Here is a 26,801-nt window from a genome sequence, read left to right as displayed (position 1 = left end):
CTTTGTAATTTAAGCTCTCGGTAACTATAAATACCACTAAATATAGAAGATTAAAATGTGGGCTGTGTAAAAAACGGTCAAAGTTTTCTTTTTCCTTTTTCCGGAGAAAAGAAGGAGTTGGCCTGTGAATGTCACCCATTCCTGACGGAGAGATGGCTTGTGAATATCCACTGAATAGGCCTGGCGAAGAGGACGCTTGTGGATGTTCACTGAATAGGCCTGACGAAGAGGAGGCTTGTGGATATCCACTGAAAAGGCCTGGCGGAGAGATGGCTTGTGAATATCCACTGAATAGGCCTGGCGAAGAGGAGGCTTGTGGATGTTCACTGAATAGGCCTGGCGAAGAGGTGGCTTGTGAATATCCACTGAATAGGCCTGGGAGAGAGATGGCTTGTGGATGTTCACTGAATAGGCCTGGCGAAGAGGAGGCTTGTGAATATCCACTGAATAGGCCTGGCAGAGAGATGGCTTGTGGATGTTCACTGAATAGGCCTGGCAGAGAGATGGCTTGTGGATGTTCACTGAATAGGCCTGACGAAGAGGAGGCTTGTGAATATCCACTGAATAGGCCTGGTGAAGAGGAGGCTTGTGTATATCCACTGAATAGGCCTGGCGGAGAGTTGGCTTGTGGATGTTCACTGAATAGGCCTGGCGAAGAGGAGGCTTGTGAATATCCACTGAATAGGCTTGGCAGAGAGATGGCTTGTGGATGTTCACTGAATAGGCCTGACGAAGAGGAGGCTTGTGGATGTTCACTGAATAGGCCTGGCGGAGAGATGGCTTGTGAATATCCACTGAATAGGCCTGGCGAAGAGGAGGCTTGTGGATGTTCACTGAATAGGCCTGGCGAAAAGGAGGCTTGTGAATATCCACTGAATAGGCCTGGCAGAGAGATGGCTTGTGGATGTTCACTGAATAGGCCTGGTGAAGAGGAGGCTTGTGAATATCCACTGAATAGGCCTGGCAGAGAGATGGCTTGTGGATGTTCACTGAATAGGCCTGGTGAAGAGGAGGCTTGTGAATATCCACTGAATAGGCCTGGCAGAGAGATGGCTTGTGGATGTTCACTGAATAGGCCTGGCGAAGAGGAGGCTTGTGAATATCCACTGAATAGGCCTGGCGGAGAGATGGCTTGTGAATATCCACTGAAAAGGCCCGGCGAAGAAGAGGCTTGTGGATGTTCACTGATTATGCCTGGCATGAAATCGCAGAAAGAAAGGATAAAGAACACGTTTTCAAAATATGAAAATATGTATCAAAAAAGGGAAAAATTGTTGTTGGCATCATGGAGAACACATCGAAATAAGTGAAGGATATAAATTTGTATTACTTTTTAATATGCAAATTTTAAAGATTTTAGGGATTAACAGAATATATATAGGCAAAAAAAGTGATTGCATGTCTGTTGAGGCAGATAGAAAAAATGTTATTGGATTGTTAGTGGTTTCCGGGAACGGAAATTAACATGTAGCAGGATTAGCAAGAGTTGGTGCTTGTCAAAATAAATGTTTGTTTATGAGCGTCAACATTCTACGTAATCATAACTTATTGAGGCACTGATTATTTTAGAGCAGGGGGAAGATGTGTGGGCCCGAATAGTCCCCTCGATCTGGTTGCGCACCAGACGCAGCCTTCGAGTGATAGTGCATGGACGCAGCCAAATGGATCTGACAGTTCGTGGGTCAGAGTCAGCGGCCGGCCTCTTTCATCAGTCAACCGTCGAGTAGGTTGGTCGGCACGCTGCGGGAAATCAACCTCTCCACACACTGGTGCCATATTTCTATCCTTTCCCCCTTCCCGGAACAATTTCCAAGGACTGCAACAAACTGCAACAAATCCCGGGAGAAATTAACGAAATTAGAGCACACACACACACAGCCAACATCTCGATAGTATTCGAGCGATTGCAATCCTCCCCCCTTCGTCCGTTTTGCGTGGCGTGATAAATGATGATTCGATTATCTGGAAAGTAGTTTCCAATCGGTTGCCATTAGCCCACCGCTGCAAGTTTTCCTGCAGAAAAAAAGAGGATCTCCGAAAGTAGCACACGAATTGCAGCGGCAGAAGGAAAAGTGCCCGGGGATCCCCGGGCAGGTTGCTTTTGCCTGGCTGGAATTTTCCAGTTCTAGGAGAGGAGGAGGGATTTCTACGAGGACCTGGGAAACAAATGAATCCTTTCTTCTTTTCTTTTTTCACTGGAAGGTAACTGTAGCAGGAACAGAAAAGTTATGGTTGCCATTCCAGAAGAATTTAATTTAAAAACTATCAGATTCAGAAGACAATCAGTAACGGAAAGAGGGGGATGTTTAAGTTTGCCGTAAATATATTTAGTGTTTAACAGCGGCTGAAAAAATACAAAGTTTTTCCATGGAATTCGATTGCCGATCTCCTGGGGCCTGAGAAGTGATGGGTTCGATTCCAGTCTGGCTCGATTGGATTCCCTTCAAAGAGTAAAATCGCTGCTGATGATGATGATGATATTTCATAAATTGAAAATTGTAAAATCAGTTTTAGTATTCGTCAAAATATTAGGTATTTAAGTTACGTGACATTTGACCACCTATGCCTTTCTCACTGAGGAGAGGCTATAAAATAACTCGGAAAATGGTCTTTTTAATTTGACTTCCTAGATCCACTTTCATTTATACCTAATGTCATGATTCGAAATCCGTCATTTTAATTATATCTTACAACAAATCATGTAATAAGTTGGAAATGTAGTTCAAACAGTCAATTTTAAGAGAATGCGTGCAAAATATGTCTATTCGAAGCATTTTTCATCAGAATTTTCAAAATTAAAATGGCTTGTTGTGCTTCGAATCCCGGACACTGATAAAAGTTGATTCGAAATCCGGACACTCGATTTTGTTTATGAATCGCACAAATATGGACTGAAATTTAAGTGATTGGCATTCTTTAGGTCTCGAATAAGCTGTTAACATCAAAACAATCGATTTGTTGTATAAACAATTGTTAGAATTCATGGAAATCAGAACCATAAATTTCTGCTTTGCCTTCCCGGTGCTTCGAACGCCTATGAAATATTTCAGCGAAATGTTTTACAGTTTTGGTAAACTCATGGTTTTATTACTATTTTATACTAAGTAGTTAGTAAACTTTATATTCAATCCAAATTATTTTTTAAATCAGTCAAGAATGCCTATTTGGAGATGGGAGACTGGATTTATGGTGATTTGTCAACAAATAACATAATTTATGTAAATTTTTTGAAAGGTGTATAAACTTTTTTTGCACCTTTTTTATTTTCGTAATTGTATTTGTTATATAACTTTTTATAGAAATCATCTTTTCATGAGCTTTTTGTAGCAAAATGTCTGGCATGAGTTTCTGAACAAAACGTAGTACTAGGTTTCTGTCAACATTAAATTGTTTAGATGTTTCATCACAATATGTGCATAGTGCCTAAGGGGTGTAAATACTTTTTTTACATACTGACATAGATCGTTCGCGACGAATGCACTTGGATTTAGGCAAACGTAATTCCGTCTAAGCACTGAGTATTTCGCTAATATTTCACAATGTACATCACGTATGCAGTCTGAAATTTAACAAGAACAAATAATAGAACGACAGCACTCAAAAAAAACACCAAGAACAAAAACGTCCGCGAACCGCGACGGACTTGCAACCAACTGAAATGGCAGCGCTGCCGACTCTCCACAAAAACATAAAATAAAATTTGCATTTAATAATTAATAAAAGTGGTCAAAATAGATCAATCAAAACCACAGAATCTAAAATCAAAGCATGCTGAAATCAATGATAAAATTAATACCAATAAATAATGATTAAATTAGTAAATTTGGTTCTAAGTTTAATGAGAAAAATTAATTAAAATTGAAATTTTGCAAAGAGTTTTGTTTTATTTTTATTTTTATTTTAATTGTAAGTTAGGCTGATACAAATTTTATTCAAAGTTTTTGTCTCCCCCCCCCCCACCAAAGTTGGCCCGAAAAATTCCCTGATTTTTTAGTTGTTTGGGTGAGACTTAGAAAACTTCAATTTTCCTGTTTATTTTTCTTGAAGCCGCTGTATCTCAGCAACCAGAGGTTCAATAGTCAATGTTTCTTTTCGAAATGTCAACTTTTCGAAAAAAAATATTTTTAGAAATGGTCACTCATTATTTTAAAAAACCGAAAAACTGCAAATATTTCATTGAAATCAAACTTTCGGTGGCTATATCTTGAAAAAATTTGCAAAGTGCTTTTCGATTGCAAATGTTGAAGCTTCACAAAATTGAGGTCAATTTTTTTTGGTTTAAAATTTCGATTGTTTCCATAAATCACTATTTGTAAAAAATCAAAATGTCAATGCAAATTTAAGTGAAATCGGCTGAAATCAATTTAAAAAGCATTCCCCTGCGTTTAGAATCATTTTTGGCATATTTGGGTTAATTTAAAAATCTAGTACTTATTGAAAATTTTCGATGTTTATCATTGCAAAAAGTTTTTTTTGCATTTTTTTCCATTTTTTCAAAATTTATTTTGCTTTTTTTTTTTGAAAACTAATGATTGCAAAACATCTGTACTAGTTTAATAGTAGTTTATGCAACAAGTTGTAAAAAGATTTTTTTCAGCACGAGTCGTACATTAATCCAACGAGGTTTACCGAGTTGGATAAATACGAAGAGTGCTGAAAAAATCATGTTTTGCAAAGAGTTCCATACAACATTTTTTGCAATTCAGAAAAACACCCATTGAGTGATATTTTAATTCAAATTTTCATGTATTTTGTCAATAAATCGTTTAAATAAAAAAAAATGAAAAAAGTTACTTTTCGAAACAAGTGCTGAAAAGTTCAACTTTTTAGCACCCATTTCAGTGCTGAAAAGTAGAACTTTTCAGCATTTATTTTGAAAAGTGTTTCTATTCGATTCTGGTATTTTTGATACAGAAAAGTAGGCTTTTTTGTCGTTTAGGAATGACAGGAAAAGTAAGTAGTTTCCCGACGGAATAGCAAAAAATGCATTTTAAAACACCAATAACAAACAATTTTGGGAAATATCTGTCTTTTCTTTAGAATCTGTCTTTTCTTTAGAATATTCAAAACCAAAAATAAATTATTGGAATTTTAACTCTCCGTTCTCACATGCCAAAATTAGGTTACCAAGAAAAGCTTTCGCTGCACTCCCTTAGTCTTCCCCAACACGACAAAGGAAAATTGGTTAAAAGATTCTCCCCCAACCCACGTACTCTCCTTCCTTGCTACCTTGCTCTGGAGGTGGAGGGTGCATCGCTAGAAGGGATGAAATTTAATCTCTGTAATCTGCACCGAAAGCATTAAAGTTTTCCCCGGGCACGATAAGTTATGTGGTGCGGCTTGGCGGTTTCCTTTATACCGCTGGCGGTGGGAAATGGTGGGTGGCTTTTCGACGAAGGAAATTTTCCGAGGGAAATATTCCGTTACTTCTTTATTGATAATAAAATTAGTGAAACATGATTCTAATGGAGTTGGAAAAAGGTGGGAAAGAGAAATTTGGTTATAATTATTATGACAGAGAGCAAAATGGTTGCAAAATTTTCGTTTTTAAAGTCAGCCAAACAGCAGTTTTTCCTGCTCTTTTGATACATTTCAAAAAGAGCGTCTACATCCTCTTTCAACTGCATCGCTTTTTTTGGGGGCAAAAAAGGGGTGCGAAACTGAGAATGTCATTTTCAGTCGAGCTACAAATTGCATGTTGCATAAAGAGTGGTTTGCATCGTTTTTGAGAGATAAAAAAGAAGGATGAAAGATGTGATGCTTTCGCGAGGGAAATGTTACTCATTTTATTTTCTTTTTTTCTTCAAATGCCTGGGAATAGGTAAACAGTTTGTGAAAGACGACCAAAATTTGCATCAGTGGGAAAGGTTGTTTGCGTGGGGGAGGGTGTGAATGAAGTTTAAAATCGAGGCATATGATGTTGAATCAAGATGTTTTGGGAGGAACGTGCTAGTGAAACGATGAAGTTGAAAAATTTTGCCTGTATGTTGAAATTTGCTAGTATTTGCAGCACAGATGAGAATTTTGTTTAAAATTTTAATTTGATTTATTAGGTTTTTTAATTCTCTTAAAAGATTAAATAATTCAATCATTTAGCTATCAAATATTAAAACCAAAACTTCTTTACAGCAAACAAAACAAAAAAATACTCACTTTTCATAAACCTGTTGCCAACTCCAGCTCGCGCAACCGCCACTCATCTTACGTGCTAAAAGAGTGCTTTCAAGCAGAGTACAAATTAATTATTTAGCACGGTGAATTCACGGGCTGAGATTTCTCATCACACCGCACCCAGGGCGAAAAAAGGAAAGGAAGGAAAAACATCCCAAAACCTAAAACCAACTCTTTTTTGTTGGTCGAAGTGGCTGAACAGAAAAAAAATTGCACACATTCACTGCCTCCCCCAGAAAAGGTTAACCTAGAAACGCAGAAACAGGGATAAACGGCAGAAAAGTTTATTCTTCCCCCTCAGAGGGGAGAGGTTGAACTGGGTGGAAGGTTTTCCGTTTTTTTTTTTCGTTGAGGGTTAGAGACGAAAGGATACTCTTGTATCGTGGCGCCTTGCGAAGCGGAAGTGTTCATTCATAAATCATGAAAACGACGCCTCCCCGTAACGTCATGTGGGGGAAGTTGGGGTTAATTTTACATTGAGGTTGTATTATTTCGTATTTTATACCTGTTTGTTTGAAGATCATGCAACCCTATCTCAAGGCTTAGTCACTGAGTAAAAAATAACTTTCTTTGCTTACTTATTTCCTAAACAATCTGCCAATCTTTTCATAAGGTAGGTAATCAATACGCCTTTACAATAAGCTCAAATTTGACTTCGATTCTAATCCGGGACCGTGGTGTAGGGTAAGCGTGGTTGCCTCTCACCCAGTCGGCTTTTTTTCGAGACGAGATTTGTCTGACCACGCCTTCCGTCGGATGGGAAAGTAAATGTTGGCCTTGGTCTAACCTAGAGGGTTAGGTCGTTAGCTCAATCCAGGTGTAGGAGTCGGCTCCCTTGGTCCTGCCTCGGTGGAGTCGCTGGTAGGCGGTTGGTCTAACAATCCAAAGGTCGTCAGTTCGAATCCCGGGGTGGATGAAAGCTAAGGTGTAAAAAGAGGTTTACAATTGCCTCAACAATCAAGCCTTCGGACACCTAGTTTCGAGTAGAAATCTCGCAATCGAGAACGCCAAGGCAATGATGTAGAACGAATAATTTTGATTTTCTGATTCGGCGTTCTGAATCTGAAAATAAATAAAATATTATGAAATAAATTGTAATTATTGTCAAATTGCTGTCAAAATTCGTCTCAAGCCTTACAACATGCCTCAGTAGGGTGGAATTGACAATTGATTTCTGCGTCAACACATTTTTAGTACCATTTTGGGCCACAAGAAAATCCTCAAAATTTGGGAGCGATGGATTATGTCTACGGTCGGCGCAATTAAAATTTATATGGAAATTACTATTGGAAAACTCTCATTTTAACATTTTGAACTGTACATATTAAATACTTAGTCATTTTATGAATCTAACACCGTAAAAGTTTAGTCTAAGGTATCTTTAACAACTCTCTACAAATGTTACAGTAGTTCAATTAATTCAAATGTTTGAAAGTTTTATTTTAACGTAAAAACGACATTATATTTTTATAATTTATTTATTATGTTAGTTTAAATCATTAAAAATTTTAATAATATTGTAAATTGAACCAATGTTGTCATGAAGCTTTTTGTTTATGATTAAACTTTGTTAAAATTTATTATTTGAAGATTTAAAATGAATTTTGCTGATGCTAATATTTTTCAATGTTTATGTCACCCCTCCTTTAAGATTAGCTCGAAAACTTAAGTGTCAAAACAAAAATTTGAGAAAGCTTCCAAATTTCAGTGGATAAAGACTTGCAATCAACTAAAAATAGTTTGAAATGCATTTTCATGTTTTGGTTTGGTTATTTCTAGCAGGACTGAACAAATTTTAAACCATTTTGATTTTAAGTAAAACAGCAAATCGTTTTTTTTTTGCAAATAACAAACTTTGACAAGAAATAGATTTTTTATACTTTAGATTGCAAATCAACTGTAGTTTTAAATAAATTATTAACATTGAAATGTAAAAAATATGTTTTATTATTTTATTTTTTGATCATATCAATTTTTGTTCAAAATAAGAAGCAAATCCGAAAAAATCTACACAACAAAACAAACGATGAAAAAATCGCATGCAATAGCATGCACACCACCTTCGTCTAAAATTACACTCAATATTACACGCTGCATGTGAGCAGCTCTCTACGAAATCAGCCGATTTCGACCATTTTTATTTTTTTGAATGTTTTGATTTGGCTCAAACTTTGTGGGGGCCTTCCCTATGACCAAAGAAGCTATTTTAAGTCATTGGTTCACCCATACAAGTCTCCATACAATTTTGGCAGCTGTCCATACAAAAATGGTACGTACATATTCAAATAGCTGTATCTTTTGAGTACATTTTCTGATCAATTTGGTGTCAACATTGAATATTACACCCATTTAAAATGCTAGTTTTGATTTAATTTTTTTCAAAATATTTTTTTAGAAAAAATCGGAAATGTTTCATGTTTTAACATTGAAAATCGAATCATTAGTTGTTGAGATATCGACACTTGAAAATGGTGGGTTGTTTTGGTGAGACATAGAAAACTTCAATTTTCGTGTTTCTTTTCTTTAAAGTGGCTGTATCTCAGCAACCTGAGGTCCAATCTTCAATGTCTTTTAGACAATTTCTTTGCAAATTTTCTGAACTTTTCAAAAAAAAAATATTGTTTTAAATGGTCACTCATGGTCACTATTTTTAAAAATACAAAAAACTGCAAATATTTCACTAAAATCAATTTTTCGGTGGCTATATCTTGAAGACAGAGCTCTTTATCAAAAAATCTGAGAAGTACTTTTCGATTGGAAATTCAATTTAACATAAAAAAATTACGTCATAAAATTTCGATTTTTTCCAAAATTCACTATTTTTTTCAAAAATTTCTAACTCGGCGGCAGATCTTTGACCGGTTGGTTGGTCTATGGCTCAAAAGTTGCGGGTTTTGTCCGCTAAAATATATCAAAAAATCTCGAAAAATAAAAAATACGTATTCGGGAAATTGAGTTTTTGTGAAAAAAAAAGTAGATTCAAAAATCTGCATTTTTTTTTCGTGTTTCTACTTTTTCTCAATAGTCCCCATCAATACCTACAACTTTGCCGAAGACACCAAATTGATCAGAAAATGTACTCAAAAGTTAAAGCTGTTTGAATATGTACGTACCATTTTTGTATGGACAGCTGCCAAAATTGTATGAAGACTTGTATGGGCGAACCAAAAGTTTGAGCGAACCAAAGTTTGAGCTAAATAACAAAATACAAATGAAAACCATTTCCAGTTTTGATAGAGAATTTGCTTATGTACATTTTTTGTAAACACAAAAAAAAGATGCAACGGACGGGTCTTAAACCCAGCACTTACAGCAAGGACTAGCGCCTTAGCCCGCTCGGCCATCAAATTGATGTAAAATGGAAATGATAAACGTATAAGTGAGCTTGACGTTACGGTCAGGTAGGTTTCCCATACTGATGGGCTACATACTTAAGAGTGTAATATTACACAGAATTTCATAAAATAGCAGCTGGATAACTACTTTATTTGGTAAAATCTAGGAAAAAGAATGATAAAGTAAACAGGAGCTGCCTCTCATCGTTCCATGGTGTTGGGTTAACCTGATTTGCCACAAAAAAAAATGAGTCACACCACAATATTCTTCTAATTGGTCGCAGTGGTCATGAGGCTAAAAAAAAAAAAAAAGATAAATCTACATTGTATTTTGCCTCTAATTAAATGTTCGACGACTTTTTGATTTTAAATAACGAGAATAAGCGGGTATTATTTATGCAGTTTTTGATGAAAAAATGTATTTCGGAATTTTTGACATCCAATTTTAAATAAAGGTCCCAAATAATCTTTTCGGATTTGTGAAATTTACCCTTTAGGACAACGTTTCACCCTAATTGAAAGGTTTTATGGCAAAGAGAAGAGAATATCCCAAAAAGTTTAGTTTGGAATGTTTTTAAAGCACTTCAAAATATGCCACATGATTTTTGCATTGGTTGAAATTTTTTCATGGTTTGTGGAAATTACAAATATTTTTAAAACCACAATATATTTTTAAAACAGCCTCCAACACCCAAAATTCATCAGGTCAAAAATAAGGTAGTATTATCAAGGTATCAACTTTTTGGTCATTAACAGTTTTTTGCCTTCCTCACCTGAGGCAAGGCTATAAAATCACTCGAAAAAAGAACTTCTTGAATACGACTCCTAGATATACCTTCACGTATACCTATCGACTCAGAATCAAATTCTGAACAAATGTCTGCGGGGATGTGTGTAGACATGATTTTTTTTTCCACACGATTATCTCAGAACTGGCTGAACCGATTTTGGCCGGATCCGCCTTGTTCTGTTCGTTTTGGGGTCTTCTAATACCCTATTAAATTTAATTTTATTTAGTGAAGTACTTTTAATGTTATGCCAAGAAAAAGACTTTTTGTAGCTACAAAAAGGGTGATTTTTGCATAACCTACTAGGCCGGGCCTTTTTGCAAACGCGCGAGAGTGCGTAGGGATTTTGGTCTGACCACGATTGGCAGCCACACCCCCTTGTATGAGTATCGCCCGGTTGCCACATTGTTTAAGCAGTGTCTGCGTCTCTTCTGGAAAACTTCTGTATTAATTATGTTGCTGCATTATTTTGTCTCGACAAAGATTTACACGAACTTTTTACTGAAATATATGACTCATGAGACTTTTCTCCTTTATTTTGAAGAGCTGGTAAAAAAAAAATTTAAAATTGCTGTTCAAGTAAAATCAATAATTATAAAAAATTCGGAACACTTTTGTGGTAATTTGTCAATAGGATGCAAAATGCAACTTTTCTGTCGTCCCTGCTATTTTTAAGGACATTTATTTGGACAATCTCTTGCTATTTCACTAGTAATAATTATACAATTATAAAACTGGATTATTTTAATACATCGTGGAATATTAGCAAAATTGTTAAATTTGAAAAAATATGGCTAATGACGTTTCTAACTCCAACCTCCCTTACATTGCCCCGCGAGTATTAGGCTAGTTAGGCCACCCACCACGAACATAGTTGGGACGCGTGAAATTCACAAGGACGACAAAAAAAATGGCTAGAATTCACCCCGGGTGACAAAAACACATTGCCGCCGGGTTCCCCACTCCGGATGAAACCAGAAGATGGAACCGGCACACACCCCGAGGGGGTAGAGTTGGAATAAAAAAAAGTTGCAGGTTTACTTTTTTTCCCGCAGTTTTAGAATTGTTTGAAAATGGCTGCGTAACAAGGGGGATTTTTCCCGGAGGGAACAATGGCTAGACAATCGACGCTGAGTTGACACCCTGGTGCAGCTTGAACTCGAGGGCCATCATGGGAAAATGGAGGGAAATGAACCTACTACACCTTAACTGGCTTAATCGTCCCTCGGGTGGCTGCAGAAGTCGGGGTGAATGGATTTGTCTTAATCACAGCTGGTTTCGTGATGAATTGGGTGGATCGAGTAGAATTACCTTTACCGAAAGTGGATACTTGCGGAGTTGCTCAATGTGGTGATTACTGTGACCGGAGGATTACTGTCACTATGAGTGAGCGAGATATCGGTGGGAAAATTTGGGTCCGTCGATATCGACGGCTAACCCTTGTCTGACGTTGCTAATTATTCTGCATATTTTGAAAATATTTTTTTATTTGTTCTTTGTTTGATACTTTTTCATTTTTAAAAACACAATGTAATATTTTTATTTCTAGATGAGTAAATCATAAAATTCCCACGTTTGGTTCCCAAGGGTTACCCCCATCGTGCTCAACTTATTAAGAGTTTGTCACAAATATGGCAGCCCACTGCACCGTGTCAGGATTGTGTGAAAATTTACTCGATTCACTTAAGTTGATTCCGTGAGGGGGCAGTTTCGCGTGGGCTAGCCGATCGTTTAACTTCGCGTTCGTGATTGACTGTTGGTGACCATAAAAGTCCGAGCGACACGTTTTTCTTAATAAACCAGATTATAGGTTGGTCAACTTGGGTAGCAGCGTGCGATGCAAGTCAACGTTTTGCGGGCAGGGCAGAATGTAAATTAGCAGTTCTCTAAAAAAGTAAGCACATTGTAAGCAAAAAGCAAAAAGCAAAAAGCAAAAAGCAAAAAGCAAAAAGCAAAAAGCAAAAAGCAAAAAGCAAAAAGCAAAAAGCAAAAGCAAAAAGCAAAAGCAAAAAGCAAAAGCAAAAGCAAAAGCAAAAAGCAAAAGCAAAAGCAAAAGCAAAGCAAAAGCAAAAAGCAAAAAGCAAAAAGCAAAAGAAAAGCAAAAGCAAAAGCAAAAAGCAAAAGCAAAAGCAAAAGCAAAAGCAAAAGCAAAAAGCAAAAGCAAAAGCAAAAGCAAAAGCAAAAGCAAAAGCAAAAAGCAAAAAGCAAAAAGCAAAAGCAAAAGCAAAAGCAAAAAGCAAAAGCAAAAAGCAAAAGCAAAAGCAAAAGCAAAAGCAAAAGCAAAAAGCAAAAGCAAAAAGCAAAAGCAAAAGCAAAAGCAAAAAGCAAAAGCAAAAGCAAAAGCAAAAAGCAAAAGCAAAAAGCAAAAGCAAAAAGCAAAAGCAAAAGCAAAAGCAAAAGCAAAAAGCAAAAGCAAAAGCAAAAGCAAAAAGCAAAAAGCAAAAGCAAAAGCAAAAAGCAAAAAGCAAAAAGCAAAAAGCAAAAGCAAAAGCAAAAGCAAAAGCAAAAGCAAAAAGCAAAAGCAAAAGCAAAAGCAAAAGCAAAAAGCAAAAAGCAAAAGCAAAAAGCAAAAGCAAAAGCAAAAGCAAAAGCAAAAGCAAAAGCAAAAGCAAAAGCAAAAAGCAAAAAGCAAAAAGCAAAAAGCAAAAAGCAAAAAGCAAAAAGCAAAAAGCAAAAGGCAAATGGCAAAAGGCAAAAGGCAAAAGGCAAAAGGCAAAAGGCAAAAGGCAAAAGGCAAAAGGCAAAAGGCAAAAAGCATTTCATGTTGACATTAATCGCAAAAAGGCTTAATATGGTCGAAAATTGAACTAAACAGTTATTTGGAGCATGTTTGTGAGCAACATATTAAACTAAAAAAAACTTTTAAAGTAAAAGTCAATTTTGTTCATTTCCTTGAGAACTGCTAGAGGTGATCTATCCGAATTGGCGAGAATGATGGTGCACAGGTCTTTGGATTGCGATGAATTTATATTCTAATAAATCTCGTAAATCATGTCAGTGAATGTGTACAGTGACCACATGGTCAAAAGATGCAGTTTATTGTTTTGGGTTTGTTCGTTGTAATCAAAAAAAAATATCTTTTTATAAATAAATAATAAACATCTTTAATTTTATTCCAAAAGCAACTTTAAATAGAAAAAAAATCGTCACACAAATTGTCCACACCTTTAAATGAAGCATAATTCGATAACTTAATGAAACACGATAAAGTTTCGCCCGACTAGATGCCTTCATGCATGAATAATGAATAAAGCTGCAATTAAAAGTCCCGCGGGAAGGGAAATTCTTCCCGGTGTTTCGCCGTGTTCGATGACATTATCCTTCGTCGTCATTTTGCCATGTTCGAACGCAGAAGGAAAAAAAAGCGCTCGAAAAAAGTGCTGCACCCAGGAAGAAGACGTAAATTAACATCTTAATTAAAAAACTTTCCCCTTCGGGAAATCCAGCATCGTCGTCTGCGCTGTTCTTTGGGGAGACCGAGCAAGACCACTTAAGAAAATGCCACTTCTTCAACTCAACGAGTGGAGCAACAGCACTGCTAACAGGGGGAAGAAAATTTTCCAACCCCGACACCCGAAACTTTCCGTCCGTCAATTTCCGCGCTGGCGAAACAACTTTGGTGCGGCGAGTTTCAGCGTTTATGTATTTTAGCCGTTTAATTCATTTAGAATTTCTCTCGCGCGCGTCCAATTTTGTCCATTATTTAATTTTTTGGGTTCGCACCGCAAGCTGTTTATTTTTCTTGTGTTGATGAAGGATATTTAATTATATTGACGATATTTTGTTTAGTTTAAAGTTATCCTCAAACGATGTGTCAAATTGTACAACAAATCAGCAAACCACTAATAAATCTAAATTTCCCCCACTCTCCAATTCCAGGTGTCGGAGTGATTCTGGTGACCGTGAGTGGCGCCGCGTGGCGTATGACGGCCCCCGGGGCGCCGCCCTGTCTCGGGCTCGGCTCGACCGTCGATCTGGGCCGGTGCTCGCGTCGACCGTGTGGCCGCGGCGGAAGCACCCCCCACGGCCTGCTGTATCCGGAGTTCCAGCACCGGCCACCACCGCCATCCTACCAGGCCAGCATGCAGGAGTACAGGTTAAGGTGAGAGAAAGAGAGGGATGCGGTTGAAACTAAAATTTTCAGATTTTCCCACCACATTTTGTGATGCAGTGTGGGTTTGTGTTGGTGGAGTGGGTTGTGTGCAACGATAATAATTATTTACGACCAGCCATTAGCTAAAATTGCTACGATTAGTTTGAAATGTGGTTAATATTTTGTCAAAATCAAGTGCAGTTTAGAAGAATTGATGGCGTGACCACAAAAAGGGTAAATCTGCAAATTTTAGCATGGTCAAAAAAGTCGATTTCGAATCTGTATTTTTGTTGGGGTGAAATGCCAGGCTCGAAACAATTTTGCGGGCTGGTCGTTCAAAATGAGTATGAGCAATTCTCTACCAAATCCGGAAATGGATTTTATATGTATTTTTTTATTTGGCTCAAACTTTGTGGGGACCTTCCCTGTGATCAAAGAAACTATTTTGTACCATTGTTTCACCCATACAAGTCTCCATACAATTTTGGCTGCTGTCCATACAAAAATGGTACGTAAATATTCAAACAGCTGTAACTTTTGAGTGAATTTTCTGATCAATTTGGTGTCTTCGGCAAAGTTGTAGGTATTGATGGGGACTATTGAGAAAAAATAGGTACACGGAAAAAAATGCAGATTTTTTATTCAACTATTTTTTTCCCAAAAACAAAAATTTCGCAAAATACGTTTTTTTTATTTTCGACATTTTTTGATATGTTTTAGAGGACAAAAATCCGCAACTTTTGGGTTATAGAGAAACATGGTTAAAAAATCTGCCGCCGAGTAATAATTTTTTGAAAAAATTGTGATTTATGGAAAAAAATTCATGCAAAAAAAATTACGAAATTTTTTAATGTAAAATTGAATTTCCAATCGAAGAGACAGATTTTTTTGTTGAACGACTCTGTTTTCAAGATATAGCCACCAAAAATTGGAATTTAGCGAAATATTTGCAGTTTTTTTATTTAAAAAAATAGTGATCAGGAGTAGGCTTAGCGATTTTTCACTTTCGAAAATTGCAAATTTCACGGGGACCTCAATTCCAAAACACCAAATTTCACGCAAATTTCGCGGAACGTGAAAAATGTTAAAATAACTCTGAAAATGTTATGTTTCAATCACAGAAACTACTTTTCATGCTTTATTATATACTAATCTTCAATAAACAAAAAAATCATTCATAAATTTCGACGTGACAAAAAAAAAATCACAATTTTGAGAAAAGATTCCACCTAGTTGAGTCTGCGATCAGCAGAGAAGCGAGTCAGACGTGCGTCCCTCACAAACCAAAAAAGTGCTTAAAAAGTGCAAAAATGCCTCACGGCAAGAAAAAGAGGCGGTCCTCACCAGCAGGATCGGCAGATTTGAAGAAGCTAAAGAATGCCGAAGCGCTACCTGCAAAGCCAGGCAGTTTGAGCAAGGACGCTCAAAATTGTCTGGAAACCAGTTCGCTACCCTCCCTGTGGACGTGAGCGAGAAGGAAGAATTTGAACGACGGGAAAAGTTGCCACCCATTTTTGTGAAAACATCGTCATCGGATTCGGTGCGAAAGTGGCTGACCGGGTTTATCAAATCTGGTGCTTTACGAGCTTCCATTCGCTTGTGTGCTGATGGACTCAAAATTCTGCTACCTACCAGAAAGGATTACAACTACGTCCGGGATTTCCTAAACAACACCAAGATTGAATACTACAGCCATGACGATCCAGGTAAATGCCCCATGAAACAGGTCCTCCGAGGCCTGTACGACATGGATGTGAGTATGCTGAAAGAAGAGCTCAAAACTCTGCAGTTGAACGTGATCGAAGTCTTCAAGATGACGAGACACAACAAGGACATCAAGTATCGTGATCAACTGTACCTGGTTCATCTCGAGAAAGGATCGACAACGCCGTCTGAGCTGAAGGCAGTTCGGGCAATCTTCAACATCATCGTGACTTGGGAACGTTATCGTCCAGTGCACCGTGACGTGACACAGTGTTCGAACTGTTTGCAGTTTGGGCATGGTGGAAGGAACTGTTTCATCAAGAGTCGTTGTGCAACCTGCGGAGGTAAGCACAAAACTCAAGCTTGCGAAACAATCAACGAGAACATCGAAGCCAAATGCTTCAATTGCGGCGGAGACCATTCTACCAAGAATCGAAGCTGCCCAAAACGAGTTGAGTTTGTAAAAATTCGGCAGCAAGCGACGACGAGGCACCAACCAAATCGCCGCAAAACACCACCAGCATTCACGGACGTGGATTTTCCTGCTTTGGCGTCACCAGGAGCGGGATCTGCTCGAGTGGTTCCAAACCTGCAGCCATTGCCGTTGAATCAGCGGCAAAAAGTTGCAGAGAATACAACACCTCCAGGCTTCAGTCAGCAACCGAAGGAAAACCAACCAGCATCAACGGATGAAGGCAGTAGTGACCTGTTTTCACCACAAGAACTTCTGAACATTTTCATCGAGATGACAACAACTCTGCGTGGGTGCAAAACTCGCCAGGAACAAGTAAGAATTCTTGGAGCATTCATCTTAAAATACAGTTCGTAGTTTACTCGTTCTAGTGATTTTGAATATTTCAATGGATTTATTTTTATAAGTTTTAGGTTAGGATTAGCTGTTAAAGTGATTTTTTTTTTCTTTTTTACCCAAATGCATTCAATTCAATGCAAAAATGTAAAACAATTTGAAGTTAATAAATGAATATGAACAGTTGATAAGAAAACGAAAAATGTAACAAAGATGAAGAGCATGTAGCCATACCACTTAGAATGTAAATGAAATGTAATTATTATAAGAATGTTCAATAAAGACATATTTAATTTCAAAAAAATTCCACCTAGTTTCTGAATGAGCAGTACATATATTTGGAAAAAAAATGTAGGGCATGCGTATTCTTATTTATTGAACTGATATTTTTAATATTCGACTTACCAAGTTAAAAAGTTTCCGCTGATTAGCTTCATTTTATTGAATTTTATATTAAAGTAAGATTTAACCATTTTGTCCAGTTAAAATGAGTGAAATAATTTGATTTTTTTGCGACATTCAGCACATTAACTTTTTTTTAAGTTTTCATCTCCCTTTTCAAAATTTCAAAAAAATCGTAACAAAATTTTTATTCAAAATGAAAACAAAAACAAAAAAAAATAGTATTTTTAAACTTTCACAGGAATCATCCACTCAAATAATCAAATATCGTTAAAATTAAACAGGACTCAGAATCTGTTAAGTTTTTAAAAGTTGATATCGAAGCTTTCATTTTATTTTGAATAATACAAAGCATGATTCTTTGAATTTAAACAATTGAAGGGTATAAAATAGAAGAAAAATTGTTATTATAGCGAATGAAAATGTCACTTAACTAAGTAAGTTTTTAAAAACACTGCAAAATCTGAACCATTCTTTAAATGGTTCATATCAAGTTTTTCAATTAAAAACTAATAAATTTTACTTAAATAGTCCGTATGGATGAAATATTTATTATGTTGTTATTTTGAAAAACAAACATGATTTGAGAAAATTGATAAATTTCACGAATTTCACGCCGTCCACGAAATCGTCAAAAATCACTAACCGTATGTTAGTAATTGAACAAGATTATGTTTATTCCTATTTGTGTTCGATAAATCATTTTGAGCAAAATCATTACAGTTTCACACAAACATAAACTTTCACGGGATTTCGCGGAAAAAGCCAAATTTCACGGATTTCACGCTGTACAAAAAATCATTTAAAAAAAATCAAATCAAAACAAACATTTTCAAAAGGGCGTAATATTTCATTTTTTTAATTCACCTTTGTGTCTCGATTTGCCCTACTTCCCGTTGACCTACAGTGCTCATATTTTGGTCAGATGCTAGTTTTATATGTACAAACAACCCCTTAAAATTTCAGGCAGATTGGAGAGGTCCAAACGACGTCCTATACTGCCCTGTTCGTGGACTCGCTCTTAAGTACAATCAGCTGGAATCAAGTTAAAATGCGTTTCGATGCGTTTAGAATCACTTTTGGCATGTTTGAGTTGGTTTAAAAGTCTTTGGAAATTTTGATAATCTTCGATGTTTAGGTTTTGTTTTCGCTGAAATTGTGTTTTCGTCAAATCTTTCATTTTTTTTAAATTAATTTTTGCAAAACAACTGAACTAGTGTAAAATGCATTTTAAAACACTTTTTCAATGCAGATGCTGACAATATGGCTTGTTATATCAATATTTATAATTAAAAAAAAATAAAAACGATAAAAATATTTTTCTATTTTTCATATTAAAAATGTCTGTTTTTGATTTTTGTAATTTTTTAAAAAACGAAATTTTAAAATCGGGCTTCGTCATCACACCCAAATTCACCCTAAACTTCAGCCAATTTGGTCCATCCCATCTCGAGATATCGTGGCACCCGCAAATCAACTCGGTGTTCCGAGAAAAAACGCTCACAAATTAAGACATTTCGCTTTGCGCATGGCAAAACTTTATACTAAAGTCGTCTTCTTCTCACTTAAATCATGAAATATCTTCATGAAACTTTCAGGAGAGATTGAAAACCATATTAACAAAGGATTTAATAAATTTTCGAAAACATAAAATATTGAGATTTTCTACATTTATGTAACCCCTTAATTTTTGTAAAAAATTAATTTTCCTCATTGTTATCTAAAGGAGGTATCAGACAATTACAAACAAACTCGCACTTTCTACAGTATGATGTTTTGCTTGCATTTGTTTGCAAAAACGTGACCCTGCATACATTTTGCTTTGTTTGCGAGTTTGGCAAACAGTCAAAAACAAAAAAGTGCGAGTTTCTTTGTTTGTCATAGTCTAACACCTCCTTGACTAGCCCTTATTTTTCAAGAACTATTGGTTCATTTGAACTTTTGTGTAATTTTCTACTCTTTTCTATGAAAATCATATCGAAATTTTTGAGTCAAGATTACTCCCTTGAATGTACTGAAAGCGCCTTTAATTTTTTAATCGCAACGTTATTTTTATAGAAGAGAGCAGACAATTTCACAACGGTTTAATTTTTTAAAATTGTGAAAATCGAACCGAAACATCACGAGTAGAAAATGTATCATAAAGATTATACTTTACACTCTCTTAGACTGCATTTCAACAACCAGCAATCAAATGAAAATTAGAAAAGCCTACCGTTATCAGGGGTGACAATATTTTGGATTTTGTTTCCAATTTTTGTCAAAGGTGTCTCCGTTACCAAAGTTTGAACATTTCATATTCCTGCGGTGATAGACATTTATTACATTTTTTAGATGATCTATATAGGTCAAATATATATAAAATATTTATAAATATATATATATATATAAAATTCGACGGTTTTGTTCGAACGCGAATCAGTTCAATACGGAGCGTCGGATCGAGGTGCTCTTTGTTGCGTTGGGTTCGTATAAGTTCAAGGAAGGTTCTTACGTCAAAAAGTTACAACCTTGGCCACTCTGGAACCGATTCCGGAAAATCTGCAGATTGTATGGGAAAAGTTACGTAAAATTTAATCTTGATCACAGGAGGCTGAATAAGCTAAAAAGTTAAAAACGTCAACAAACAAAAATAAAGGCAGAACGAAGTTTGTCGGGTAAGGCTTGTTTTAACATATTTTCAATGCTTGGAGAAATTTCGATGTTTTGTTAGGCAAAAAATTGTTTTCGTCATAACCAATTTTTTTTGAAAACTAATGATTGAAAAACTAAGGTTAAAACAGTTTTGTCATTCAACTGTCGAGAATATGCCGTTTTTCACAGTTAATAATTTAGGTACTTTGCCATCGTTGAAATCCCCTTCCAAGGATTCAAATTTATAGCCTACATATAATTTTTAAGTTAAGTGATTTAAATTTACAAATGTTTTAATACCGTGAAGAAGTTATTTTTTTTCACCGAATTTATTCCATGAACAATGATTTTTAGTACATATACTAGGAGTTCAGCATTTGTTGAAAGCTCAAATAATAAATGTTAAAAAAATGCATTTTATTTTAAGTCAGTATTCTGCCAAGAATGCATTGCTTATGAACAAAACTGAAGAGCGAGTTTTTCACCAATGTGTAACAGGTCGTATCGAGGTGCTCCGATTTGGATGAAACTTTCAGCGTTTGTTTGTCTATACATGAGATGAACTCATGCCAAATATGAGCCCTCTACGACAAAGGGAAATGGGGTAAAACGGGCTTTGAAGTTTGAGGTCGAAAAAAACATAAAAAATCTTAAAATGGCTCGCATTTCCGTAAAACTCCATCTCTTAGATGCATTCGAAAGGTCTTTTGAAGCACTTTAAAATGTGCCATAGACATCCAGGATTGGTTTGACTTTTTCTCTTAGCTTTTGCAAATTACTGTCAAAAATGTTCTTTTTTTTAACCTGAATATCTTTTTGCAACAGTTTCCACCACCCATAATCCCATAGGTCAAACGATAGGTAATTTCATGGACCATAAGCCTACGGTATTAACTGTTTGTTCAATTGCAGTTTTTTTCATAGTTTTTCGATTTCTCTATAACAAACATTTTACAACGTTAGTTTTTGCCCTGTAGGCCGCCATTGCGGCACTTTTTGGTCTCAATTTTAACATATTCGGAATCTTCGGAAAATTCCACGTAAGTTAGAAGTATTGGAGTTGTAAATTTGAGTGGAAAAATTGCCATTTAGAATGAATTAAAATATTTTTAACAATTTGTTGGATTAGGGGGTAAAACAGATTTTCGCCTACTTGCATTTGACGTATTAATCATAGGGTAAATAAGATCCATTTTTTTCAAAAATGTTTTATTTAATTATTTTTTAAATTAAAATTACAACTCCAATACTTCTAACTTACGTGAAATTGTCCGAGGATTCCGAATATGACGAAATTGAGACCAAAAAGTGCCGTCTTCGTGGCCTACAGGGCAAAACTAACGTTGCAAAATGTTTGTTCTAGAAAAATCGAAAAACTGTGAGAAAAACTGCTATTGGCCAAAAGTTAATACAGTAGGCTTATGGTCCATGAAATTACCTATTTTTGACCTACACAGCTAAAAAAGTAGTAATCCAGCTGGGTGTAAAAGGCCTGGGTGTAAAATAAACTTTGCATTATTTTATGAAATTCTGTGTAATATTACACCCTGAAATATGTAGCCTATCAGTATGGGAAACCTACTTGACCGAAATGTCAAGTTCATATATACGTTTATCCTTACATCTTTTTATCGGTCTGATGGCCGAGTGGGCTAAGGCGTCAGTCCTTACTGTTGGTGCTGGGTTTGAATCCCATCGGTTGCAACTTTTTTTTTTGAGTTTGCAAAAATTGTACATGCAGTGTGTGTTTATTTTGACGAAGGTGATGTGCATGCTTTTGCATGCGATTTTACGATCGGATTTTTTGCTGTGTATGGGAGTATGGGTGTTGGAAACTGTTGCAAAAAGATATTGAGGTTTTAAAAAAAATCAATTTTTAACAGTAATTTGCAAAAGCTATGAGAAAAAGTCAAACCGATCCTGGATGTCTATGGCCCATTTTGAAGTGCTTCAAAAGACCTTTCGAATGCATCTAAGAGAGTTGGAATTGATGAAGTTTTACGGAAATGCGAGCAATTTTAAGATTTTTTATGTTTTTTCGACCTCAAACTTCAAAGCCCGTTTTACCCCACTTCCCTTTGTCGTAGAGGGCTCATATTTGGCATGAGTTCATCTCTTGTATAGACAAACAAACGTTGAAAGTTTCATCCAAATCGGAGCACCTCGATACGACCTCTAGAACAAACCGAGCAATATTTACAAATACTGCCTCTGAACAATGATACGAAAAATTTTAAAGTTGCTGTTAAGACTTTTTATTTAAATCTAGTTTTAATCTTTAATTACAAACGACATATTGTCATTTCAAAGATTTGTACATTTCATTCAAAATAGACTGTTTAGATTCATCATCCATGAATTTTGTTATCAAACGTGGAAAAACACTGGTTTTGTGCATAGAACCAGAAGGTTTCCTCGAACTGAAACTGTTTTTTATTTTAATTTATTTGGTAATTGTAAAGTCTGATGATTCAATAAATAAATAACAAAAGTTAATAAAATCATTCCACCCGATTATGAAGACTTGTTGAAAATAGTCAGCATAATGGAAACTTAGCAAGAAAATTCACAATTTGATTTCAAAATGATCGCACCAACCAGCAATCATCAAATTTCCCGACACCACAGCGGTGGTGTTCTTGCACGTGTCAACTTTCAAAAGTGCGATCTGTCTGTCTGTCTGTCTGTCTCGTGGTTAGTTTCGTTGGCGCCTACCATCATCACCCGCAACGTGTCCCGCCATTATTCAAAATTAATTATGTACATAATCACACGACACAGTCCTGAATAATTCAATTACTAATTAAAACAATTTTCCAAATGAGATTTAGACAAATTGTACTCTACTGAAACATTGCTAGCGAGAGAGAGTGTGGAAGTTAGTAGGTGCTGCCATGTTTAGTCATTATTAAACACACTGAGCCACCTCTTCCACCTTCTCGTGGAATCACGTCGCAAATCGCAAAGAGAGAGAGAGAGAAGAGATATGACAAAGTTTTGCGGGCCCCTGTTCCGGCGGCGACTGCGTTGGACTGACCAACCTGATATATGTGTGATTTGCCACTGCGGCCGGCCAGGTTCGAAATCAACTGCAACTGCCCCTCGGCAGTTAGGGGCCGATGGTAATTATTTAGATTAACAGTTGAACATTTATCTCAATTTTAGTACGGGCCATGGGAAAACTTTGGTTCGGTTCGGGGCATCGTCGTTCAGGCACGCTTAGGCCTTTTGGAGGGACGGAGGTAGAGAGGGAGGGTGATGAGATATCCACACAGGAGGTACTAAATTATGCCGGAGATTTAAACAAGCTCCGCAGGAGTTATCATCGCTATGTTGACCTAGGGTACACAGGACGAGAGCCGGCCGGAGAGGCCTAAATTGAAAGCAAACGGCACACGGATGTGACCGTTGGACGGTCAGTGTACCGTAGAAATGGGATCTCTTTATTTATGAAGATATTGTTTCAAAACCATATAAAACCTTTTTCGAATCTGTAATTTTAAAGTCAATATGAATAAACAATATAAATCAACTAAATTAGCGTAATATTCAGTTCCTCTCCGTTAGACGGTATTCTTAGACACTTGTACTAATCACCCCAATTCGATTCTTCCCCACTCTCCACAGGCTTCTTCTATTGGATAGAGATCGTCAATCTGGAAGAATGCGCAGCACGGCGTCGCCCCCACCAACCTATCGATCCAACGTCGGGAGTCTACTAAGGTAAGTATCTATCAAGTGACGGTGCTGGCTGCTACTACCTACTAAATGGGGCAGGTTCTGATCGGTTCGCTTCCAGGGAGATAGATGGATGGCGCGGCAAGATTGATGACAGTCCGCAGGGGATTGTAATGGCAAAGGCGAGAGCGAGTTTCTAATGTTTACTGCATAATTGATGAGAGTGTGGATTCCCCTGGAGGGGCCACTTCGAGACAAGGACGCGGTTTCAGCCTTTTAGGTCACACGGTCGAGCTGGGTGGGGGTGTGATTTGCGTAAATATGCACTTTGTTTGGACGATTTATCGCTCGATATAACACACATGGGTCTGTGGTTTACCGAGCGTCTCCATGGTTTGCTTTTCAATTTAATTTATGTATCATTTTGTTTTTTTTATCCTAAAGAAAAACGAAAATATTTAGAATTTATATTTTTGAGAATCAAAATTTAACTATTGTTGTTTCTTAATTTCAGGACAATTTATAGTCCAGCAAAGTCATGATTATTGCAATTTCATGATTAAACTAAGTAAGAGACGATTCAAGCTCAAAGGGTTGCCATGCTCAAAGCGAACTGTCAAACTTGGTGAGCGTTTTTCTCGAAACACCGAGTTGATTTACTGATGCCGCGATATCTCGAGATAAGAAGGACCAAGTTGGCTGAAATTTGTGAAGAAGACTCTTAAGCAGTGATGAAAATGAGTGATAAAAAAAACTATCATTTGATTTTCTCTGCACCAAAAAAATCCGAGAGTATAGCGACCACCACTATAGCTTGTGAGATCTCTTCTAGTGTTTCGTGATTCCCATTGATTTTCTCTCTACCACTCTACCCTTTTTCTTCGACTATGCGCTCTCACAGCTGAGTCTCCCAATCTCTCCGTAAACTGCAATGAAAAAAAAAGAAATTGGTGAATGTGCAAAAAAAATCTTTGGCCGAGTACTGAATTTTTGAATCGATTTAGATTTTTTTGAAATCCAAATATTGGTCGCAGTGTTGCAAAAGAGTGATAGAAAAGCTATCAATAGATTATCTCTGCACCAAAAATATCCGAGAGTATAGCGGCCGTCACTATAGCTTGTGAGATCTTTTCTTGTGCCTCGTGATTCCCAGCGATGCCATGAGAGAACGCGAGATGGCGATTAGCAGCCGACCACGCATCTTCAAACTCTATTGGTTTTGTCACGCTGTTGCTTCCAATTTCCTCGAGCTATGACGCATGAATATTCAGGCGAGATAATTGTAGTTGCTGAGAGCTGATATTTTGATATTTAACAACCCTGATTGGTCGCAAAAAACTTTCCACTTAATTTTTCGATGTAAAATTAAATTTGCAATCAAAAAGTACTTCAGTGAAATTTTGATAAAGTGCACCGTTTTCAAGTTAAAGCCTTTTTTTGTTTAACTTTTGAGCAGTTCTTTACGAAATCGATCTTTTTTTATTTATTTTAATTTTTGTATTTTTTTAATCCGGCTGAAACTTTTTTGGTGTCTTCGGTATGCCCAAAGAGGCCATTTTGCATTATTAGTTTGTCCATATAATTTTCCATAACGATTTAGCAGCTGTCCATACAAAAATGATACATGAAAATAAAAAAATCTGTATCTTTTGAATGATTTTTTTGATCGATTTGGTGTCTTGGGCAAAGTTGTAGGTATGGATAAGGACTACACTGAAAAAAATGATACAAGGTGAAATTTTTTTTTGGTGGTTTTTAGTTTCACATTTTGTCACTAAAACTTGATTTGCAAAAAAACAATATTTTTTTTCATTTTCTGATATGTTTCGGGGACATCAAATGCCAACTTTTCAGAAATTTGCAGAATGGGCAAAAAATCTTCGACCGAGTTATGATTTTTTTTAAATTAATACTGATTTTTCGATTTAAAATAGAATTTGCAATCAAAAAGTACTTCAGTGAATTTTTTGATTAACTGCACCGTTTTCAAGTTAAAACCATTTTTAGTTACCTTTTCTGAAAAAAAGTCGCAGTTTTCCATTTCTAAAAATTAGTGCCCATGTTTGCCCACTATTGAAAAAAAATATTTTTGAAAGGGTGAGAAAATTCTCTATCGAGGTTTTTGAGCGAAGATGGCGTTCGAATGGTGAACGTCCGAAATGTCAATATCGCGCAGTAGCACTAACATTCGAAGAAAATTGATAATCACTATAAAATATTCTGTATCAAATTCAATTTAACGAATTTCTTCACCAAAAGGAATCAGCATGTGCCGGTTGTTGCCTTCTTGAAGCCACTGAAAGAATTTTTGGTCTAAATCAAATGCGTTTGAAAATTTATGTAATTTTGTGGTACAATCATTGACGTCCTAGTTGGCAATCATTGATTAATGACGATTTCCATAACTTTGCAAGGAATTGGATAATCGTTACCAAAAGGAGCACTATTCTAAACAACTTGTAGAAGGAATTTTGTCAAAATATTGAAAGCTACGCAAAATTTATATCTTTGAATGAAAAATCATGGCAATGATGGAAGTCTTCACGTTAAAAGATGCATATTTTTGAATATTCATATTTCATTTTTGTATGGACAGCCTTCAAATTTGTATGGAAAATTATATGGACAAACTAATGATGCCAAATGGCTTCTTTGGGCATACCTAAGGCACCAAAAAAGTACCAGCTGGATTATACAAAATTAAAAATTAAAATAAAAAAGACCGATTTCGTTGAGAATTGCTAAGAATTTGTACAGCTTTGGCTTATATATTTAAAAAAAACCGCAAGAAACAGAATTACATTTTTGAAGAAAGGTTTGAAATATTTTACCATAATGCGCAATAATTTATTCCATGATTTGGGCTATTGCTTTTTTTGTTGCTTCCAAGTCATCCCACTTTAAAACAATTAATTAACCATCATTCTGCAACAATCTGCCACAAATGTCTCACACGTGTGCTGATCAAAACGTAATACACAATATGAATACAACATGCATTATGGTTTTGCGTGTCAGCCACGTGTTGTAGCCAACAGGCAGAAATATATATTTATCAAATTAAACAAGGAAAATTTAATTGCGTTGATCGGGATATTTAATGCTGATTGCATTTTTTAATATCGAAAATCATTTATGAGCGCTTTGAACTCGTTTTTATCGATATAGCAACAGTGTCGATTAAATTG

General features: G+C 36.2%; 1 protein-coding gene across 1 annotated transcript in view; it reads left to right on the top strand.

Moving 5' to 3' along the window:
- The window catches only part of LOC6044693, a 324,907-nt gene that overhangs the window by 295,947 nt on the left and 2,159 nt on the right, over positions 1–26,801 (top strand). The window contains 2 exon segments of the mRNA XM_038258625.1: positions 14,174–14,396; positions 23,563–23,658. Of these exon segments, the coding sequence (XP_038114553.1) occupies positions 14,174–14,396; positions 23,563–23,658 (319 nt within the window).

The sequence above is a fragment of the Culex quinquefasciatus genome, chromosome 3 (assembly GCF_015732765.1).
Source record: "Culex quinquefasciatus strain JHB chromosome 3, VPISU_Cqui_1.0_pri_paternal, whole genome shotgun sequence".
Lineage (NCBI taxonomy): Eukaryota > Metazoa > Arthropoda > Insecta > Diptera > Culicidae > Culex > Culex quinquefasciatus.
Note: the sequence above shows the minus strand (reverse complement) of the source record. Positions and strands in the feature narration are given on the sequence as shown.